Here is a 15,151-nt window from a genome sequence, read left to right as displayed (position 1 = left end):
AGCTTGGTCCACACACATCACATCCAGACTGGGCCGAGGAGCTTTCAACTGAGGGACGTTGGGCCGAGGAGCTTTCAACTGAGGGGCGTTGTTCTCCAACATTGGAAACAGCAGCACGATAACAACCATTGCCGGGTGCCTGGTGGTTTTACGTATTTGCACGGCCTCAAGTTGTTTTAAAAACCAGTTAATTTTACCTTCAGGTGATAGAGGTTCTCTTCTGCGTCTAAGTCAATGCGTTTGGATTTCTTGTTGATGGACATTACGGAGAGGCCAATGTTGATGGAGCCGTGGAATTTCCCTCTCAGAAGCTGTGATGTTAACAGGAGTTCGGGTTACACTCAGCGACCCAGTTATTTCTTTTTTTAATGAATTCTGTAGTACCGTTTGCACAAGAAAGACAAATGAAGAACTACTTACATCTTGCTGAGTCTTGGCATACTTGAGAATCCCCTTTTCCAAGATAAAATATCTCTGAAAAAGATAAAAAGGAAAATTTTAATTTTCAATCACTTTTTAAACACAAAACTTAATTTTTCCCCTTCCTTGCCTGAAGGTGACAACTCTTACCGAGGCATAGTTCCACGGGAAATGACAGCCATCCAGTACCTCACCCTATGTGCGTATTCTTCATGCCTGAAGCTAGACAGTGAGTGTTGATGAGCTATTCAACCGTGGAATGCATCATAGCCAAGCCCGACACTCGTCTCACTCATGCCCACGAGGGCACTTTCCAGCAGGGTTCTTAGGCAATGGTCAGGAGTGGGAACCTGAGCTAAATTTACCTGCTCCACCACCACCCTACCCCCCACCCCTCTAATACAGGATCACGGAGGCTAATTGTAGCAGCCCCGACTCCTGGCCCACCCGAGGACAGCTAACTCATCCAGGGATCTAAGATGGGGCCCTTCCTGGTCTGTGTGGGTCAGTAATTGGTCACTGAATCTATCCACTAAGCTACCTGTCCAAATGACCGTAAATCAGTTCACAAGGGATGGTGGTTGAACAAAGGCCCACCCCAATCCAGTTCAAAACATCCCAAGATAGGTTTTGTTTGGTCGTTAATGGTATCCTGAGGTTCTCGCTATTGAAAAGACATTTTCCGTTAACCTCCAACAATAAATCAAGCAAATCGTCCCAGGAGGGACTAGGTAAGGGAGCATTCTAAAAGCACAATTAAAATGTGTTAAAATAACCGTGCACAGCAGAAGGAGGAAGGCAGAGCTCATCGGCTCTGGTGGTGTACATCTGACTCCCATTCGGAAGCTCCAAAGTCAAACCCATTACTCAGTGGTGTTCAAACTTAACTATCCTCCCCAGGATAGTTAGACTGCATCAGTTACACCTTTACACAAGTGAGCTTTGCAATAGCAGAAAGAGCTGATAAAAAAGAGGGAGAGACAGGAGAAGAAAGGCCATCAGTGCCAGTCCCTCCCAGCACTGTTTTACTATGGAGAGTAATCAGTGTAGAAACCTCTAGCCTAGGCTGTCCTACGCTCATGGATGAAGTAGGAACAGCAAGGAACAGGTGACTCGGGAGTGGGGAAAGCTGGCTTTGAAAAAGAGGAATAAATAGGTAGAACCTAGGAGCACACACTTCTTTTGAAAGAAACGATAAGACTCTAACCTTGTGCCAGCCTTTCAAAGGCCATTTCCTCTTCTTCAGCAGGTATCCTTCCTGCCTCTCGAGATCCAGAGAAGCCTGGCTGTTTCCCGGTGGCTCCTCCATCACCTCCCAGTTCTGAGAGTTCTGAAGCAGAGACAACACTTGAGAAACACAGCGGTTCGTACACATGGCTTTGGTTACATTTTTTGAACTGGGTTGCAAGCCTTGGCTGGTTCATTTCCTCCTGTTTCGGATTATCTCGATCAGATAAAAATCAATCAAGATACGGCTGCCTTTGCTGGACTGCAGTTTAGACCAACAAAATATCCTCAGAGAATGTTTCAATGTCACAGGAATTTAAATAAGCAAGAAAGAGTCTGCTATATAAACAACACTGTGCATAGCAAACATTACAAAAATGCAATGGGCTCTCCTGATGGCTCAGTGGGGGCTTACACGCGCGCCGACATTGGTGTTGGTCGTGATGTTGCCCCCAGTCAAACAGCTACTAACAAGCTCTGTCTGGGCATACAAAGGACCGTGCCTTGGGGCTAGATATCCAAAGACTGCCATCACCCCATGCGCATTACCCCCAGCATGAATTAGTGCCTTCAGGAGAGATGGGGAGACAGCATTTACTCATCATCATTGAGAAACAAATGGCACTTAAGCAACAAGAAACCCCCCCATTTCATCCACGAGCAAACAACAGTTTCACTTGTAATGACATTTCCAGTACATTATGGCTATGCGCCGCACCAAAAGCTGCACATATCCATCACTGCCACCAAAGCTGGCATGTCCTCTATTCTAAAATCCAACAATTGCAACAGCAGCTCGTGACTTAAACCGCCCAAGTCCTCCACGCTGTTGTCACGGTAATGAGGGGGGGGAAAGAGAGAGTGAATGCCACCATTTTCAACATCAATGCAGCTGTGGTTCTACTGCAAAATGTGCCAGGAGTGTGATCGTACCTCATCATAAGGACAACGGAATCAATAGTAAACAGAGAACGTGCTGGAGATGCACAGCAGGGCTGTCAGCAATTGGAGAGATCAGTTAGCATTTTGGGTAGCAACCCTTCGTTAGAAATGAATTCTGACAAAGTTCTCCACTCAGCACATTAACCTGCCTTCTCTTTTCAGGTGATGGGAGCCCTGTTGTGTGGCTCAGGCATTTTCAGCTTTTATTTCCAGTTCCCAGCTTTTGCACTCTTTTTGTCTGTTTAATATATTAAAGTCTAAAAGCGCACCTACATTAAAAAAACACACCTGGGAGAATAAAGAGTACAGAAGGGACCACGTGGCACAGACCCTCATACCTGGCGCATGCTGGCGGGCTTCGATGATGCATTGCTGCTGCTTCTCGTCAGAGTGGACGTCCTCTGGGAAGCAGGGAGCGCCTTCTCATCGCCGTTCATTGCTGACAGGTGTCCAAATACCGCCAGCCCCAGGTATTCTAGCGCCCACGGATTGAAGCGGTTTCTAGAGGCTGGAAAGGACCCGATCTCCTGGAGAGCTCATGTTCACACATCTGGATGCAGTCAAACATTCCTAAAGAGGGAAACCAAAAAAAAAAATCAATTACCCTTTATTCCAACACTAGCTAGGTAAGCAAAAGATACTGGAGCGACATTTCACTGGTACAATGCACTCATCTTGAATTGTTAACATAGAAACATAGAAGATAGGAGTAGGCCATTCGGCCCTTCGAGCCTGCTCCGCCATTCAACGAGATCATGGCTGATCATCCAAACCCTAGCACCCGGTCCCTACACCGACAGCCATCCCACCCAAGCCCTATCCCCGTAACCCCACGTATTTAATCCCCCCTAACACGAAGGGTCAATTTAAAAATTTTTTTTTTTATCATGGCCAATCAACCTAACCCGCACATCTTTGGACTGTGGGAGGAAACCGGAGCACCCGGAGGAAACCCACGCAAACACGGGGAGAATGTGCAAACTCCACACAGACAGTCACCCGAGGCCGGATTTGAACCCGGGTCCCTGGCGCTGTGAGGCAACAGTGCTAACCACTATGCCACCGTGCTGCAATAGAATTTACATTACAGAAACAGGCCATTCAGCCCAGTGTTTATGCTCCACACGAGCCTCCTCCCACTCTATTTATTTCATCTAACCCGATCAGCATAGCCTTCCATTCCTTTCTCCCTCATGTGTTTATCTAGTTTCCTCTTAAATGCAACTACGCTATTCACCTCAACCACTCCCTGGGGCAGCGAGTTCCACATTCTCACCACTCTCGAGATAAAGAAGTTTCTCCTGAATTCCATATTGGATTTATTAGCGACTATCTTCTATTTATGGCCCCTAGTTTTGGTCTCCCCCACAAGTGGAAACATCTTTACGTCTACCCTATCGAACCAATTCATAATTTTAAAGACTTCTATCAGGTCACCTCTTCTAGAGAAAAGAGCCCCAGCCTGTTCAATTAACCTAGTTAGCTAGTGGTCTGAGGTTAAGAATATTAAGGGTATTACCAAGAGACTACAGTATTGATATGTAGTATCTAGTTTTATGTTGTCAAATGAAAGGTGCGTTGGATTCAAAACAAGCCAAAAACTAGGGATAATGCAGTGGGTTAGACATTAGCCTTTAACGCCAAGACCAGATTCCAATGCGGCCCAGATGGATAACTCTTCCAGCTATTGGCTGTAAGGGTTCTACATGGAGGTTTTCAAACCAGTTGCCAGGGACGCACAGCACAAAACTGCACAGTTCACCGGCAATCTTGCAGACGGCCAGTGTGGGAAATGTCAGGGTGGTGCAGTAGTAAGCGTTCTGAGATTGCGGCTGAGACACTTTGGGCAGGATTTTCATTGGGCCGTGGAGGCGGGATTGGAGGCATGTGGGGGGTTAAAATCCTGAAATCCGGGGGGGGGGGGGGGCACGAACCCAGCCCGCCCCCATGCCAGTTTCAAAGGAGGCGGGTACCCGCCCCGCACTGGGACCCGCCTACCCAAGACGGGAAGGAGATTAGTGCCAATTAGCTGCCTGTTAACAGGTAGTTAACAGGCAGTTTTTAGCCTCATCCCTATTTTCATTGGTGAAATGTGGGATTCCCGACGGCTACAAACCACGCCAAGTTAGAGGAGGCGGGCCATCGGTATGAAGGGCTTGGAGGGGTCGAGCTGTCCGGTGTTCAGGTGAGTGATGGGTGCATGAGTGCAGAGGTAAGTGTGTTTGGTGTGTGTAAAGTGTTTAAAGAAGTTTTACTTACACGTACTTACCTTTACAGCCTTCCTTCCTTCAGATCTCGGGAGTCCCTCATCTCACCGGCACAGAAAGCAGAATGGCCACGATCTGTCAAAATCTGCAGCATTCAGCTTTCTGTTCTGGGGAGATCTCTAAATCATCCTGAGAGGAAGGAATTAACCTGGGAGTACAGATTGTCAGTGTTTGACAGCTTCAAACAGCTGTGAAACGCTGATCTTTCATCTGTCAAAAGCTCTTGACAGATGAAATATCAATCTGTGACGTCACCTGGTGGCCCTTAATTGGCCTGCTGAGCGGGCTCAACAAGGTCAATCAAGTCTAAATCGCGTGGGTTGGCTAGAACTCGATGGAGGCGGGACTACAACCCCAAAAGTTGTAGTCCCGCCTCCTAAATGAAAATCCAGCCCTTTATGTTAGTTCTGTGTAGAGGCAGCTTCACTCTTACCATGCTGCTCCTGACCCGTGCTCAATTCAGAAATGGAATCAATATCCTTTGCTTTAGGGCATCAACCTTGGCTCAGCGGGCAGCACTCTCGCCTCCGAGTCAGAAGGTCGTGGGATCAAGCCCCACTCCAGAGACTCGAGCACATAATCCAGGCTGACATGGAGGGAGTGCTGCACTGTCGGAGGTGCCGTCTTAAACCGAGGCCCCGTCTGCCCTCTCAGGTGGACATAAAAGATCCCATGGCACGATTCGAAGAGGAGCAGGGGAGATCTCCCCAGTATCCTGGCCAATATTTATCCCTCAACCAGCATTATTTGGTTATTATCTCATTGCTGTTTGTGGGACCTTGCTGTGCACAAATTTACTGCCATGTTTCCTACATTACAACAGCAACTACACTTCAAAAAGTACTTTGGGACATCCTGAGGTCATGAAAGGCCCAATATAAATGCAAGTCTTTTCTTTTTTAGGACAGGATAAAGCCAGGCAAACTGAGATGCTCTATGCTATCGGATATCCAACCAACACTCACACGCAGCCACTGGGACAGGGGGCATGCAGCTGCTATGGAACGGTGCCCTAGCAAGGATAGAACACAGTCAGGATGGGAAGAGAGAATTTGTGCAAGGAAATGGCAGATTTCTCCTGGTTCTGTGCCTGGGTGCAGCGAGTACAAGTAAATCAGGCAGGCTCCCGTACGGGCACGCACTCCTCCCTGTCTGATTTTCCTGTATCCAATACGGTCAGGCAGAGGACCAGGAAAACCTACATCTATAAATCTGGTTCTGTAAAAGTCTGATGTGATCTTTTATATTATACACGTTTTAATCAATGCGAGACCCATTTCTTATTGCAGCTGGATCATTTAGAGTTTGTGGAATGCATCACATGGTTAGACAGGCCGATTTGTATCACAAGGTCACATTCCTACCTAAGAAGCCAAGTAAACTGGGAAAAACCGACTAATCCAGGAATTACAGGACTAAAGACGATTTCATAAAACAAGAGACAAATGCTTGATGAGTTGATAACGGAGACTGGGCCACAGTCTTGTACTTCATCCCCCTCTGCTCTGTGAGAGATGTTTTGTTCTGATGGAAGGGCACTTCAATCACCTTGATGCTCAGGATGGTTGACAGCCTTTCATGAACAGGTCCTGTTTTTTTATGCGTTTTTATGGGATCTGGGCATCACTGGCAAGGCCAGCATTTATTACCCATCCCTAATTGCCCTAGAGAAGGTGGTGGTGAGCCACGTTCTTGAACCGCTGCAGTCCGTGTGGTGAAGGTGCTCCCACAGTGCTGTTAGGGAGGGAGTTCCAGGATTTTGACCCAGCGACGATGAAGGATCGGCGATATATTTCCAAGTCAGGATGGTGGGTGACTTGGAGGGGAACTTGGAGGTGGTGGTGTTCCCATGCGCCTGCTGCCCTTGTCCTTCTAGGTGGAAGAGGTCGCGGGTTTGGGAGGTGCTGCCGAAGAAGCCTTGGCGAGTTGCTGCAGTGCATCTTGTAGATGGTGCACACTGCAGCCACGGTGTGCCGGTGGTGGAGGGAGTGAATGTTTAAGGTGGTGGATGGGTTGCCAATCAAGCGGGCTGCCTTGTCCTGGAATGTGTTGAGCTTCTTGAGTGTTGTTGGAGCTGCACTCATCCAGGCAAGTGGAGAGTATTCCATCACACTCCTTACTTGTGCCTTGTAGATGGTGGAAAGGCTTTGGGAAGTCAGGAGGTGAGACACTCGCCACAGAATACCTAGCCTCTGACCTGCTCGTTACCACAGTATTTACGTGGCTGGTCCAATTAAGTTTCTGGTCAATGGTGCTCCCCAGGATGTTGATGGTGGGGGATTCGGTGATGGTAATGCCGCTGAATGTCATGGGGAGGTGGTTAGACTCTCACTTGTTGGAGATAGTCATTGCCTGATACTTCGGTTACACGAATGTTACCAGCCACTTATCAGCCCAAGCCTGAACGTCGTCCAGGTCTTGTTGCATGCGGGCATGGACTGCTTCATTACCTGAGGAGTTGTGAATGGCGCTGAACACTGTGCAGTCATCAGCAAACATCCCCATTTCTGACCTTACGTTGGAGGGAAGGTCATTGAAGCAGCTGAAGATGGCTGGGCCTAGGACACTGCCCTGAGGAACTCCTGCAGCAATGTCCTGGGGCTGTGATGATTGACCTTCAACCATCTTTCCTTTGTGCTAGGTATGACGCCAGCCAGTGGAGTGTTTTCTCCCCGATTCCCATTGACTTCAGTTTTACTAGGGGTCCTTGATGCCACACTCGGTCAAATGCTGCCTTGATGTCAACGGCAGTCACTCTCACCTCTGGAATTCAGCTCCTTTGTCCATGTTTGCACCAAGGCTGTAATGAGGTCGGGAGCAGAGTGGTCTTGGCGGAACCCAAACTGGGCATCAGTGAGCAGGTTATTGGTGAGTAAGTGCCGTTTCATAGCACTGTCGATGACACCTTGATGATTGAGAGTAGACTGATGGGGCGGTAATTGGCCGGGTTGGATTTGTCCTGCTTTTTGTGGACAGGACATACCTAGGCAGTTTTCCACATTGTCAGATAGATGCCAGTGTTGTAGCTGCACTGGAACAGCTTGGCTAGAGGCGCAGCTAGTTCTGGAGCACAATACAACACACAAGCAGCATTTACTGAACTCAGTGTAAATTCCAAGCTGATTATGAAAGAGCCCACAAGAAACATCCTTCACTTCTACTTTAGGTTTCCCTGTATCGCTCTGCAATCCTTACTGAGGGTGGGGGAGGTACTCCATGGAACTGGATATTACGAACTTCCAAGAACAGCCCGGGCTATTTGCTTTCCCATTTTTCCTCTCTTAACAATTCAGCCAGTTTGTGGGAAATTGCTGTCCCTGAAATCACAGATACAAGCCATCAGTCCCCTAGTACACCAACTCACTTAAACCACCCTCAGTGCACCAGCCCACCTCACAGTACACCATCTCAACAACAACAACTTGTATTTATATAGCACCTTTGACGTAGTAAAACGTCCCAAGGTGCTGCACAGGTGTATTTTAAGATAAGAAATTTGACACAGAACCACATAACCATCTTCCGGCTGGGTCTCTGCTGAACTGGTTCTACTGGTTTTTCAGCTCTGCTGGCTTGTAGGTAGCAGCTCCACTTGCTGTCTGGCGATTCGTTCGACTGGTTTTCAGCTTTGCTGGTCACTGGTTTTACTTTTTCACCGCCGCTTTGATCTACGGTGACCTCCAGCTTGCGTCAATTTAGCCATCATCCTTCTGCATCACTACCGACTCTCATTCCTACAGCAACAACCTCCATCCTCGAACTCTCTACTCTGCAAATCGCTTCTGGACTTCACTCGCCTGCTTTGGACAGCGGTTCGTCGATGCGCCGTACCGGCCCCAACCTGCTTACTTCGGCATCTCTTTCCATGGGACCTCTGACTCTGGTCTCCCTACTATTGTCCCCAACCTATTCCCTACTACCAGGAAATATGTATTCTATTAATTATTACATTTAAACAGGCCTACGTAACCTGAGCTTTTCATCTCTCCTCTCTCGGATACACTGCCCTCCCAAATCCCTACCCCAATCCTTCATTACTCTTCGACCTTCCTACTGTCCTGCCGCCGTCCCAGGCTTGACTCCCTCTTAGAAAAGCCCACAGCTTCCCTCTGTGCCTCTCTCGGCATCCTACGAAGGGCCCATCGAGGCACTCGTCGCTGCCGCCTTACGAGCAGCAACCCCAACCGTCTCATCCTACTCTCTCGCCGCCCTTCCCCGCCCAGCGGGCCCACTGGGGGCAAATCTTTCCAATCTCCTCCCCATCCAACTCATCCTCCCCCAAGCGCTGACCCTGTGGATGCTGACAGTGGGGCAGCCATCACCGACGCTCTCCACATCTCCCTCCGAAATGTCCGTTCAGTTGCGAACAAGGCCCTTGCCATCCATAAGCTTATCGTGGATGGCTGCATCGATATCATGGCCCTGACAGAAACTTGGTTGAGGGGTGATGACATAAGAGATTAGCGTGTATGCATAAGAGATTAGCGTGTAAGCATAAGAGATTAGCGTGTAAGCATAAGAGATTAGCGTGTAAAGTTAAGGCGCATGGGATTGGGGGCAAGGTACTGACTTGGATAAAGAACTGGTTGGCAGACAGGGAGCAGAGAGTTGGAATAAACGGCTGTTTTTCCGAGTGGCAGGCAGTGACTAGTGGGGTACCGCAGGGATCAGTCCTAGGACCCCAGCTATTATATATGAATATAAATGATCTAGACGAGGGAACCAGATGTAATATCTCCACGTTTGCAGACGACACAAAGCTGGGTGGGCGTGTGTGCTGTGAGGAGGATGCCGAGAAACTCCAGTATGATTTGGACAGGTTGGGTGATTGGGCAGAAGCATGGCAGATGCAGTATAATGTGGATAAATGCGAGGTTAACCACTTTGGTGGCAAAAACAGGAAGGCAGATTATTATCTGAACGGCAATAGATTGGGAGAAGGGGAAGTGCAACGAGACCTGGGTGTCCTTGTGCACCAGTCGATGAAGGTAAGCATGCAGGTGCAGCAGGCAGTTAAGAAGGCAAATGGTATGTTGGCCTTTGTAGCGAGAGGGTTCGAGTACAAGAACAAGGATGTCTTGCTGCAGTTGTACAGGGCTTTGGTGAGACCACACCTTGAGTATTGTGTGCAGTTTTGGTCGCCTTATCTGAGGAAGGATGTTCTTGCCATGGAGGGAGTGCAGCGAAGATTCACCAGACTGATACCTGGGATGGCAGAAATGACATATGAGGAGAGATGGGGTCGATTGGGCTTATACTCACTGGAGTTTAGAAGAATGAGAGGGGATCTCATTGAAACTTATAAAATTCTAACAGGACTAGACAGACTAGATGCAGGAAGGATGTTCCCGATGGCGGGGGAGTCCAGAACCAGGGGGGTCACAGTCTAAGGATAAGGGGTAAGCCATTTCGGACTGAGATGAGGAGGAATTTCTTCACCCAGAGAGTGGTGAACCTGTGGAATTCTCTGCCACACAAGGCAGTTGAGGCCAATTCATTAAATATATTCAAGAAGGAGTTGGATATATTTCTTAAGGCTAAAGGGATCAAGGGATATGGGGAGAAGGCAGGGACAGGGTACTGAATTTGGATGATCAGCCATGATCTCGTTGAATGGCGGAGCAGGCTTGAGGGGCCGAATGGCCAACTCCTGCTCCTATCTTCTATGTTTCTATGTTTAATGAAGCCTCCCCACCTGGCTATACCTTCCACCACTTGGCCCACTCAGACCGCCGTGGTGGCAGTGTGGCTCTCATCACCAGATCACACCTTGCTCTGTCCCCCTATTCCTCCGGCAGTTTCTCCTCCTTTGAGCATCTCACCTAATTCCACCCCTCTCGCTTAAAATTCTTGTTCTCTGCTGCCCACCCAAGTACCATAAAAATTTTATTACCGAGATATCTTCACTACTCTCCTCCCTCAGCCTCTGCAATGAACGACTTCTCATCCTCGGTGATTTCAACCTCCATCGCAATTCTTCATGCTCTCTCTCTCCTCTGAGTTCACTAGCCTCCTATCCTCCCTTAATCTCTCCCTTCATGAAAACTCCCCAACCCATATTCACAGCCACCCCTCGACCTTGCCATCGCTCGTGGCCTCGCTACTCCCATTGTGTCAATTGCAGATAAGGCCATCTCTGACCACTTCCTCATATCACTCTCCACCCACATCCTCCTTCCACCACACCACCCGCACCCCCCCCGCCCCCCATCCACCAACCCTACTTCCTTCTATGTCCACCCCTGAAAAAACTCTCTCCCAACTCTCTTACAACTGCACTTATATAAAATCCCAACTGTCCAGCCTTTGGCCCTCCATTCACCACGACATTTCTGCAGCTACTGATCTGCTCAACCACACCCTCACCACCACCTTTGATGCCCTAGTTCCTACTAAAACAATTACCCTCTCTCACCCTGGCTGTTCCCCCTGGTACGGTTCTCATCTTTGCTCCTTTAAGTCCAAGGGACGCAGACTCAAACGGATATGGCGGACAACTGGTTTAGCCATTCACCGCCAGATCTGGCTGGACCACATAAAGCATTATCGGGCCCTGCTCTCGTCTGCCAAAATTGCTCACTATTCCAGGATCATTTTGGAATGCAAAGATAAACCCCGGCTCTTATTTCTCTACTGCTAACTGTCTCCTCCATCCTCACCTCCAATAACAAGTGTGATGAGCTCATGGACTTCTTTGTCTCTAAAGATTGCGACCATCCGTTCAGCTGCCTCTGCCACTTCCCTTCCTTCCCCTAGCCCACTGGGCCAAACTTCCTCTAAGGTTCCCCCCCTGCCCTACCCCACATCTTTCTCCAGTTTCTCTCCGATCTCCCCTCATGACCTCTCTGTGCTCATCGTGTCCATGAGACCCAACTACTGCTCCCTCGACCCTATTCCCACCAAACTGCTGACCACCCAACTTCCTTTTCTGGCTCCCATGTTAGCTGACATTGTTAACAGTTCTCGCTCCTCAGGAACTGTCTCCCTCTCCCTCAAATCTGCAGTTGTCACCTCCCAAATCCGTGCCCACATTTCCCGCAATTCCATGATTGAATCCCTCCAATCAGGTTTCCGCCCTTGCCACAGTACTAAAACGGCATCCTTTGTGACTGACAAAGGTAAACTATCCCTCCTGTCCTTCTTGATCTGTCTGCAGCCTTTGGCACGGTTGACCACTCCATCCTTCTCCAACGCCTCCCCACCATCGTCCAGCTGGGTGGGACTGCATTCGCCTGGTTCCATTCTTTTCTCTTTAATTGTAACCAGAGAAACACCTGCAACGGCTTCTCTTCCCGCTCCCGCATCGTTACCTCTGGTGTCCCCCAAGGATCTATCCTTGGCCCCCCTCCTATTTCTCATCTACATGTTGCTCCTTGGCGACATCATCCGAAAACACAGCCTCAGTTTCCACATGTACGACAACCAGCTCTACCTCACAACCACTTCTCTCGACCCCTCCGCAGTGTCTAAATTGTCAGACTGCTTGTCCAACATCCAGTTCTGAATGAGCGAAAATTTTCTCCAATTAAATATTGGGAAGACCGAAGCCATTGTTTTTGGTCCCTGCCACAAACTCCGTTCCCTAGCCACTGACTCCATCCCTCTCCCTAACATCTGTCTGAGGCTGAACCACACTGTTCGCAACCATGGTGTCATATTTGACCCTGAAATGAGCTTCCGGTCACATATCCGAAGCATAACAAAGACCGCCTACTTCCACCTCCGTAACATCGCCCGTCTCCGCCCTTGCCTCAGCTCATCTGCTGCTGAAACCCTCATCCATGCCTTTGTTACCTCTAGACTTGACTATTCCAACGCACTCCTGGCTGGTCTCCCACATTCCACCCTAAGTAAACTTGAGGTGATCCAAACCTCGGCTGCCCGTGTCCTAACTTGCACCAAGTCCCATTCGCCCATCACCCCGGTGCTCGCTGACCTACATTGGCTCTGGGTTAAGCAGCGCCTCGATTTCAAAATTCTCATCCTTGTTTTCAAATCTCTCCATGGCCTCACCCCTCCCTATCTCTAATCTTCTGCAGCTCCACAGCCCCCGCCGCCACCCCCTCCACCCGGAGATATCTGCGCTCCTTTAATTCTGCCCTCTTGAGCATCCCTGATTATAATCGCTCCACCATTGGTGGCCGTGCCTTCTGTTGCCTCGGCCCTAAGCTCTGGAATTCCCTGCCTAAAGCTCTCGGCCTCGCTACCTCTCTTTCCTCCTTTAAGACGCTCCTTAAAACCTACCTCTGACCAAGCTTTTGGTCACCTCTCTCTACACCACACACCCTCCCATCACCCCATAGTACACCATCTCTCCCTCTCTGCCCCACACAGCCACTTAATTCCACACGGTGCCAAGACCATGAAAGTTCACTTCGGAAGTGTGTGTTGCAGGGGCTTGGTTTCAGCACTTTGAAGTTCCAGCCAAGTTCGTAATCAAGTCACATCATTCAGAATGAGCTCTTACAAGATTGCTTTGATTCCTATGCCTACAGCAGAGAACAGTTGATCCTAGTGTGCACCAGAGTGTGGTATTCCTGCATTACAGAGAATCACAATCAGTTTTAATCTTCCCCATTTACAAAGATATTCAATGCTGCCGGTTTGCACTTTCTCCCCCCATCAGCAGAGAGGATAAACTGTTACCAGAGTAATACAAGCTGCATATCACATGCCAATAGGGCATCAGTACAGGGTGACCTACCCATTCTGTTAGGCATTCCCAACAGACATCTTGGGGCTCTTGGCTTGTACAGACCTTTCCTGAAATTACATCACTTCAAAAGGGCACAAACAACCAATCAGTTGAAGCATACCACTGAAATAAGAGAGACCAACCAGCCAAACATGTTTGACTGCCAAGATTATTCTACAGGTAAAAACTGGCCAGAATAGTTACCAGCAGCGAATCCATCTACAGACTAATAATGGTCCTCATCAAATAAAGTTACAAGTGAAACCCTCACACACTAATTAAGTTTAATTTTTACATACTTCTCCCAGACCGCGACTGACCCGTGGAACAGGGTTCTGGAGAAGGCAGCAGAGACTGACTCCTTGCAGTCCTTTGCATAATGCAGCTAAATGTGGCATATGGACTGCGACAGAAAATTATTCTGGAAAATAATGCATGGATCGGGGACCTCCTGGGATTTGCCCGATCTCTCGTGTGTGCGTGTGGGGGATGGAGTCAGAGAGAATGCTTAAACAAAGGACTCCTGAATTTTCTACAGATGTCTGGTTCCTTACATCTGCCAGGGGGTTGGAGGAGGCGAGGGTTGGTGGGGGGTGAAAGAAGGATGGTTGTTACATGGGAATAGACTTTCTACCATGCTGAGTTATGTTTGATTAAAAAACTGAACTGGCTTAAAGTGAGTCCAAGTCAAGTTTGTAAATCTTTCAAGTGATGTTCATTTTGAGAGCACGTGAACAGATCCCTCCATGGCCTCACCCCTCACCATCTCTGTAACCTCCTCCAACCCTACACGATCGCTGCGCTCCTCCAAGTCTGGCCTCTTGCGCATCCCCGATTTTCATCACTCCACCACTGGCGGCCGTGCCTCATTATGGCTGTTCAATCATCTCTCTTAGGTATCTCCGTTTGAATTGTACATAGCTCACAAGTTACCAGGTACACACAGGATTAATGATGACAAAAAAGATAATGGCCTCCCAAGATATTATTGTCTGCAATATGTAGCTAGATGTGTGTTTTTTTTTTATTTTTTTAAAACCACAATATAGGTTTTTTGGGTGTGGTACAAGAAGAATTTAACAGCAACTCTCAGATATCAGTTGAAAAGCATTTAAGTGTGGAAGCTGGGCCTTATGGGTGGGTCTACCACAAGCTCAAAAGGTTGTTTACCAATTAGAAAATACTGTTCGGAGATACTGCGGTCTGACTGGAGTCTAACCCAGTCGAGACATAAAGGAAGACTAAAAAAAAGGCTCAGATTTCTTTGTCACTAACATTCAGACCATCCATTCAGCCTCAAACAAAGGACTCCTGCACAAAGTCCCGCTTACCCATCACACCTGTTCTCGCTGACCTACATTGGGCATCACCACCCTTTCCACCACCCCCCCCCCGCCAGCCCCCAATTTAAAATGTTCATCCTTATCGTGAAATTCCTTCATGGCCATGCCCCTCTCTATCTCCAATCTTCTACAGCCGTACAAAACCTCCCCTCTTCGCTCCTGTGACTGGCCTCTTGTGTATTCCCCCTCCTCTCTATCCCCCACCCCCCACATTGGTGGCTACTCATTCAGCCATCTGGGCCCCCTGATGCCCCAGA

General features: G+C 48.6%; 1 protein-coding gene across 1 annotated transcript in view; it reads right to left on the bottom strand.

Annotated features, from left to right (window-relative positions):
• osbpl7 (oxysterol binding protein-like 7) overlaps nucleotides 1-15,151 on the bottom strand; it is a 102,611-nt gene that overhangs the window by 60,777 nt on the left and 26,683 nt on the right. Inside the window, 4 exon segments of the mRNA XM_085966547.1 lie at nucleotides 198-311; nucleotides 421-474; nucleotides 1,628-1,750; nucleotides 2,928-3,159. Of these exon segments, the coding sequence (XP_085822673.1) occupies nucleotides 198-311; nucleotides 421-474; nucleotides 1,628-1,750; nucleotides 2,928-3,026 (390 nt within the window). The 5' untranslated portion in view covers nucleotides 3,027-3,159.

The sequence above is a fragment of the Somniosus microcephalus genome, chromosome 24 (assembly GCF_052327205.1).
Source record: "Somniosus microcephalus isolate GS21.2 chromosome 24, FLI_Smic_1.0, whole genome shotgun sequence".
NCBI lineage: Eukaryota > Metazoa > Chordata > Chondrichthyes > Squaliformes > Somniosidae > Somniosus > Somniosus microcephalus.
The sequence above is the reverse complement of the archived record's forward strand: the minus strand, read 5'-3'. Positions and strand labels throughout refer to the sequence as shown.